Source organism: Salmo salar, chromosome 17, assembly GCF_965601325.2.
Source record: "Salmo salar chromosome 17, fSalSal1, whole genome shotgun sequence".
NCBI classification, from domain to species: domain Eukaryota; kingdom Metazoa; phylum Chordata; class Actinopteri; order Salmoniformes; family Salmonidae; genus Salmo; species Salmo salar.
In genome coordinates, this window is record NC_138307.1 from 78,686,845 (window position 1) to 78,694,118 (window position 7,274).

A 7,274-nucleotide genomic window follows, 5' to 3' on the forward strand; every position below is an offset into this window, starting at 1 on the left:
GTCTACGGCATCATTACAAATACCTCTCCTCCTTGCCAGGGGAGACCAGCTAACAGTTGAGCACTGCAAACAACAGCGGAAGTTGCTGCAGTCTGGAAAAAGACATTCCCCTCAAATAATTTACAGAGCTGCAAGGCAGTTTCTCCACAGCCAAACACACAGCTGTCTTCCTGTTGAAGCCCCAGTGTTAGATCTCAGACTGGGTTAGAGTTGCATTCACATTACATCAGATATAGAAAGATAACAGCTGGTTAATATGAAGATGATAATATCTACCAGACAGCCTAGTTTAGATGAAAACGACGATGAAGACGATGATGAAGAAGATGATGAAGATGGTGGTTATCATGGTGATGAAGGTGCTAAAGATGATGCAGAAGATGATGATGATGAAGATGATGGTGATGATGAAAATTATGAAGATGAAGATGATGGTGATGCTGAAGCGAATGACGAAGATGATGGGTTCGGCGATATACCATTTATACCGTATACCGGGGTATTTTGAAATGCCACTGCTTATTACTATAAGTTGGGTATAACTAGAGAAATCTAAGATGTGTCAAATAAATGATATGCAGCTCAGGGCTCCAGCTATGCATTTGGTTTGCTAACTTGCTAGTTAAGTGTCTAGATGTCAAGATCAAACTTCTTGGTTACAGCAGAGATATTCAACCCCCTCCTGGATCAAGATCCCTGTTGCTTCAATATTTTTGTGCATCAATAATTTGTGTACTATTTTCTTTATTTAGTGCTCTCTCTGGGTCCCTCCCTGTAGTTCACCCCTTCTAGTGCTCTCTCTGGGTCCCTCCCTGTAGTTCACCTCAGTCCTTCTAGTGCTCTCTCTGGGTCCCTCCCTGTAGTTCACCCCTTCTAGTGCTCTCTCTGGGTCCCTCCCTGTAGTTCACCCCAGTCCTTCTAGTGCTCTCTCTGGGTCCCTCCCTGTAGTTCACCCCTTCTAGTGCTCTCTCTGGGTCCCTACCTGTAGTTCACCCCTTCTAGTGCTCTCTCTGGGTCCCTCCCTGTAGTTCACCCCAGTCCTTCTAGTGCTCTCTCTGGGTCCCTCCCTGTAGTTCACCCCAGTCCTTCTAGTGCTCTCTCTGGGTCCCTCCCTGTAGTTCACCCCAGTCCTTCTAGTGCTCTCTCTGGGTCCCTCCCTGTAGTTCACCCCTTCTAGTGCTCTCTCTGGGTCCCTCCCTGTAGTTCACCCCTTCTAGTGCTCTCTCTGGGTCCCTCCCTGTAGTTCACCCCTTCTAGTGCTCTCTCTGGGTCCCTCCCTGTAGTTCACCCCTTCTAGTGCTCTCTCTGGGTCCCTCCCTGTAGTTCACCTCAGTCCTTCTAGTCCTCTCTCTGGGACCCTCCCTGTAGTTCACCTCAGTCCTTCTAGTGCTCTCTCTGGGTCCCTCCCTGTAGTTTACCCCTTCTAGTGCTCTCTCTGGGTCCCTCCCTGTAGTTTACCCCTTCTAGTGCTCTCTCTGGGTCCCTCCCTGTAGTTCACCCCTTCTAGTGCTCTCTCTGGGTCCCTCCCTGTAGTTCACCCCTTCTAGTGCTCTCTCTGGGTCCCTACCTGTAGTTCACCCCAGTCCTTCTAGTCCTCTCTCTGGGTCCCTCCCTGTAGTTCACCCCTTCTAGTGCTCTCTCTGGGTCCCTCCCTGTAGTTCACCTCAGTCCTTCTAGTGCTCTCTCTGGGTCCCTCCCTGTAGTTCACCCCTTCTAGTGCTCTCTCTGGGTCCCTCCCTGTAGTTCACCCCTTCTAGTGCTCTCTCTGGGTCCCTCCCTGTAGTTCACCCCTTCTAGTGCTCTCTCTGGGTCCCTACCTGTAGTTCACCCCTTCTAGTGCTCTCTCTGGGTCCCTCCCTGTAGTTCACCCCTTCTAGTGCTCTCTCTGGGTCCCTCCCTGTAGTTCACCCCAGTCCTTCTAGTGCTCTCTCTGGGTCCCTCCCTGTAGTTCACCTCAGTCCTTCTAGTGCTCTCTCTGGGTCCCTCCCTGTAGTTCACCCCTTCTAGTGCTCTCTCTGGGTCCCTCCCTGTAGTTCACCCCTTCTAGTGCTCTCTCTGGGTCCCTCCCTGTAGTTCACCCCAGTCCTTCTAGTGCTCTCTCTGGGTCCCTCCCTGTAGTTCACCCCTTCTAGTGCTCTCTCTGGGTCCCTCCCTGTAGTTCACCCCAGTCCTTCTAGTGCTCTCTCTGGGTCCCTCCCTGTAGTTCACCCCTTCTAGTGCTCTCTCTGGGTCCCTCCCTGTAGTTCACCCCAGTCCTTCTAGTGCTCTCTCTGGGACCCTCCCTGTAGTTCACCCCAGTCCTTCTAGTGCTCTCTCTGGGTCCCTCCCTGTAGTTCACCCCTTCTAGTCCTCTCTCTGGGTCCCTCCCTGTAGTTCACCCCAGTCCTTCTAGTGCTCTCTCTGGGTCCCTCCCTGTAGTTCACCCCTTCTAGTGCTCTCTCTGGGACCCTCCCTGTAGTTCACCCCTTCTAGTGCTCTCTCTGGGTCCCTCCCTGTAGTTCACCCCAGTCCTTCTAGTGCTCTCTCTGGGTCCCTCCCTGTAGTTCACCTCAGTCCTTCTAGTGCTCTCTCTGGGTCCCTCCCTGTAGTTCACCCCTTCTAGTGCTCTCTCTGGGTCCCTCCCTGTAGTTCACCCCTTCTAGTGCTCTCTCTGGGTCCCTCCCTGTAGTTCACCCCAGTCCTTCTAGTGCTCTCTCTGGGTCCCTCCCTGTAGTTCACCCCTTCTAGTGCTCTCTCTGGGTCCCTCCCTGTAGTTCACCCCAGTCCTTCTAGTCCTCTCTCTGGGTCCCTCCCTGTAGTTCACCCCAGTCCTTCTAGTCCTCTCTCTGGGTCCCTCCCTGTAGTTCACCTCAGTCCTTCTAGTGCTCTCTCTGGGTCCCTCCCTGTAGTTCACCCCTTCTAGTGCTCTCTCTGGGTCCCTACCTGTAGTTCACCCCTTCTAGTGCTCTCTCTGGGTCCCTCCCTGTAGTTCACCTCAGTCCTTCTAGTCCTCTCTCTGGGTCCCTCCCTGTAGTTCACCCCAGTCCTTCTAGTCCTCTCTCTGGGTCCCTCCCTGTAGTTCACCCCTTCTAGTGCTCTCTCTGGGTCCCTCCCTGTAGTTCACCCCTTCTAGTGCTCTCTCTGGGTCCCTCCCTGTAGTTCACCCCTTCTAGTGCTCTCTCTGGGACCCTCCCTGTAGTTCACCCCTTCTAGTGCTCTCTCTGGGTCCCTCCCTGTAGTTCACCCCAGTCCTTCTAGTGCTCTCTCTGGGTCCCTCCCTGTAGTTCACCTCAGTCCTTCTAGTCCTCTCTCTGGGTCCCTCCCTGTAGTTCACCCCTTCTAGTGCTCTCTCTGGGTCCCTCCCTGTAGTTCACCCCTTCTAGTGCTCTCTCTGGGTCCCTCCCTGTAGTTCACCCCTTCTAGTGCTCTCTCTGGGTCCCTCCCTGTAGTTCACCCCTTCTAGTGCTCTCTCTGGGTCCCTCCCTGTAGTTCACCCCTTCTAGTGCTCTCTCTGGGTCCCTCCCTGTAGTTCACCCCTTCTAGTGCTCTCTCTGGGTCCCTCCCTGTAGTTCACCCCAGTCCTTCTAGTGCTCTCTCTGGGTCCCTCCCTGTAGTTCACCCCTTCTAGTGCTCTCTCTGGGTCCCTCCCTGTAGTTCACCCCTTCTAGTGCTCTCTCTGGGTCCCTCCCTGTAGTTCACCCCTTCTAGTGCTCTCTCTGGGTCCCTCCCTGTAGTTCACCTCAGTCCTTCTAGTGCTCTCTCTGGGTCCCTCCCTGTAGTTCACCCCAGTCCTTCTAGTGCTCTCTCTGGGTCCCTCCTTGTAGAGTTGTCCTCCAGAAACCTGTCACCTCAGTCATCTCGCTCTGCACAGGAAGTGTTTAAATATAGACGCTGCTTCTCGTAAAACAGCAATGTAAATAAAGCAAAGTGCTTTTCTCAGAACAAGGTTCGGGACACTGACTGATTAAGGGTTTGAGTCAGAGCCTTCTCAGGGCCAAGAGGTGTAACCCTGTCATCATCACTCCTGTTCTGAAAGTAGGGATCAATAACTAGACAGAGGAGTGGGACATTAGATATACCCTAATTAATATGAGAGAGAGAGAGACAGAGAGAGAGACAGAGAAAGAGAGAGAGAGACAGAGAGAGACAGAGAGAGACAGAGAGAGAGACATAGAGAAAGAGACAGAGAAATATGCACTTCCTAACCTCCTGCCAAATGTATGACCATAGAGACACATATTTCCCTCAGATTACACAGATCCACCATTTTTTTTGAAAACAAACCCAATTTTGATAAACTCCCATATCAGGGAAAAAGGTATTTGATCCCCTGCTGATTTTGTATGTTTGCCCACTGACAAAGAAATGATCAGTCTATCATTTTAATGGTAGGTTTATTTGAACAGCGAGAGACAGAATAACAACAAAAAAATCCAGAAAAACGCATGTCAAAAATGTTATAAATTGATTTGCATTTTAATGCTAGAAATAAGTATTTGACCCCCTCTCAATCAGAAAGATTTCTGGCTCCCAGGTATCTTTTATACAGGTAACGAGCTGAGATTAGGAGCAGACTCTTCAAGGGAGTGCTCCAAATCTCAGCTTGTTACTTGTATAAAAGACACCTGTCCACAGAAGCAATCAATCAATCAGATTCCAAACTCTCCACCATGGCCAAGACCAAAGAGCTCTCCAAGGATGTCAGGGACAAGATTGTAGACCTACACAAGGCTGGAATGGGCTACAAGACTATTGCCAAGCAGCTTGGTGAGAAGGTGACAACAGTTCGCGATTATTCGCAAATGGAAGAAACACAAAAGAACTGTCAATCCACCTCAGCCTTGGGCTCCATGCAAAATCTCACCTCGTGGAGTTGCAATGATTATGAGAACGGTGAGGAATCAGCCCAGAACTACACGAGAGGATCTTGTCAATGATCTCAAGGCAGCTGGGACCATAGTCACCAAGAAAACAATTGGTAACACACCACGCCATGAAGGACTGAAATCCTGCAGCAACCGCAAGGTCCCCCTGCTCAAGAAAGCACATATACATGCCCGTCTGAAGTTTGCCAATGAACATCTGAATGATTCAGAGGACAACTGGGTGAAAGTGTTGTGGTCAGATGAGACCAAAATGGAGCTCTTTTGCATCAACTCAACTCGCTGTGTTTGGAGGAGGAGGAATGCTACCTATGACCCCAAGAACACCATCCCCACCGTCAAACATGGAGGTGGAAACATTATGCTTTGGAGGTGTTTTTCTGCTAAGGGGACAGGACAACTTCACTGCAGCAAAGGGACGATGGACGGGGCCATGTACCGTCAAATATTGGGTGAGAACCTCCTTCCCTCCGCCAGGGCATTGAAAATGGGTCGTGGATGGGTATTCCAGCATGACAATGACCCAAAACACACAGCCAAGGCAACAAAGAAGTGGCTCAAGAAGAAGGACATTAAGGTCCTGGAGTGGCCTAGCCAGTCTCCAGACCTTAATCCCATAGAAAATCTGTGGAGGGAGCTGAAGGTTCGAGTTGCCAAACGTCAGCCTCGAAACCTTAATGACTTGGAGAAGATCTGCAAAGAGGAGTGGGACAAAATCCCTCCTGAGATGTGTGCAAACCTGGTGGCCAACTACAAGAAACTACTCAGAGAGTCATATTAATGACAACATTTAGTAAAGAGACACTACTCAGAGAGTCATATTAATGATAACATTTAGTAGTAGACACTACTCAGAGAGTCATATTAATGATAACATTTAGTAAAGAGACACTACTCAGAGAGTCATATTAATGACAACATTTAGTAAAGAGACACTACTCAGAGAGTCATATTAATGACAACATTTAGTAGTAGACACTACTCAGAGAGTCATATTAATGATAACATTTAGTAAAGAGACACTACTCAGAGAGTCATATTAATGACAACATTTAGTAGTAGACACTACTCAGAGAGTCATATTAATGATAACATTTAGTAGAGACACTACTCAGAGAGTCATATTAATGATAACATTTAGTAAAGAGACACTACTCAGAGAGTCATATTAATGACAACATTTAGTAGTAGACACTACTCAGAGAGTCATATTAATGATAACATTTAGTAGTAGACACTACTACACACACACACACACACACAAACACACACAAACACACACAAACACACACACACACACACACATCAGTAATAGTGTACCAGTCAGGTTGTATAGCTAGCTGGTGAGTGAAAGAATAGGGAGAGAAACTGATTCGTCAAACACTCACCACTCATTTGCGATGGACACATCTGGCTGCATCAGGTCATTGAGACCTGTGGATGAAAACAAGCTTTAACACCATGGTTTAGTAGTTATACTGCAGAGGCCTGTGGATGAAAACAAGTTATAACACCTGGTTTAGTAGTTATACTGCAGAGGCCTGTGGATGAAAACAAGCTTTAACACCATGGTTTAGTAGTTATACTGCAGAGGCCTGTGGATGAAAACAAGTTATAACACCTGGTTTAGTAGTTATACTGCAGAGGCCTGTGGATGAAAACAAGTTATAACACCTGGTTTAGTAGTTATACTGCAGAGACCTGTGGATAAAAACAAGCTTTAACACCATGGTTTAGTAGTTATACTGCAGAGACCTGTGGATGAAAACAAGTTATAACACCTGGTTTAGTAGTTATACTGCAGAGGCCTGTGGATGAAAACAAGTTATAACACCTGGTTTAGTAGTTATATTGCAGAGGCCTGTGGATGAAAACAAGTTATATCACCATGGTTTAGTAGTTATACTGCAGTGTTTGTTGTTCAGGTAAGACAGACGACTTACCTTCCTTTACAGACACGTTCCCCATGAAGATGTATTCACCGTGCCCTCTGGTCAGCACCATGCCAAGACTGTAGAAACACACTCATTACACGTTTCCACGCTTTCTATTGTTTTTGCCACATTATAACTGTTTATGACACGTCTGTATAGAAGAAGAATGTTACTTTGTCTATGCTGATTGAACCAACCTGAACGGTGTCTCGTTGATGGTTGTGTAGAAGTAGTCATTCTTCAGAAACATGACTCTTCTCTGGTAGGAGAATAAACAGCTCTTAAAGGTTGTAGTAGGCTCTATGTCATGTCACCTTGTACCAGGACTACTGCTGTGTTATCAATAACTATGTCATGTCACCTTGTACCAGGACTACTGCTGTGTTATCAATAACTATGTCATGTCACCTGTACCAGGACTACTGCTGTGTTATCAATAACTATGTCACCTTGTACCAGGACTACTGCTGTGTTATCA

At 47.9% G+C, this 7,274-nt stretch overlaps 1 protein-coding gene across 1 annotated transcript in view; it reads right to left on the bottom strand.

The window, feature by feature from the left end:
- Positions 1-289: 289 nt before the first annotated feature.
- LOC145861341 (voltage-dependent calcium channel subunit alpha-2/delta-4-like) overlaps positions 290-7,274 on the bottom strand; it is a 38,675-nt gene continuing 31,690 nt past the window's right edge. The window contains exons 12-14 of the mRNA XM_082963348.1: positions 6,994-7,055; positions 6,806-6,873; positions 290-525 (exon numbers count right to left, since the gene is read on the bottom strand). Coding sequence (XP_082819474.1) covers positions 290-525; positions 6,806-6,873; positions 6,994-7,055 — 366 coding nt within the window. The remainder of the gene's footprint in view (positions 526-6,805; positions 6,874-6,993; positions 7,056-7,274) is intronic.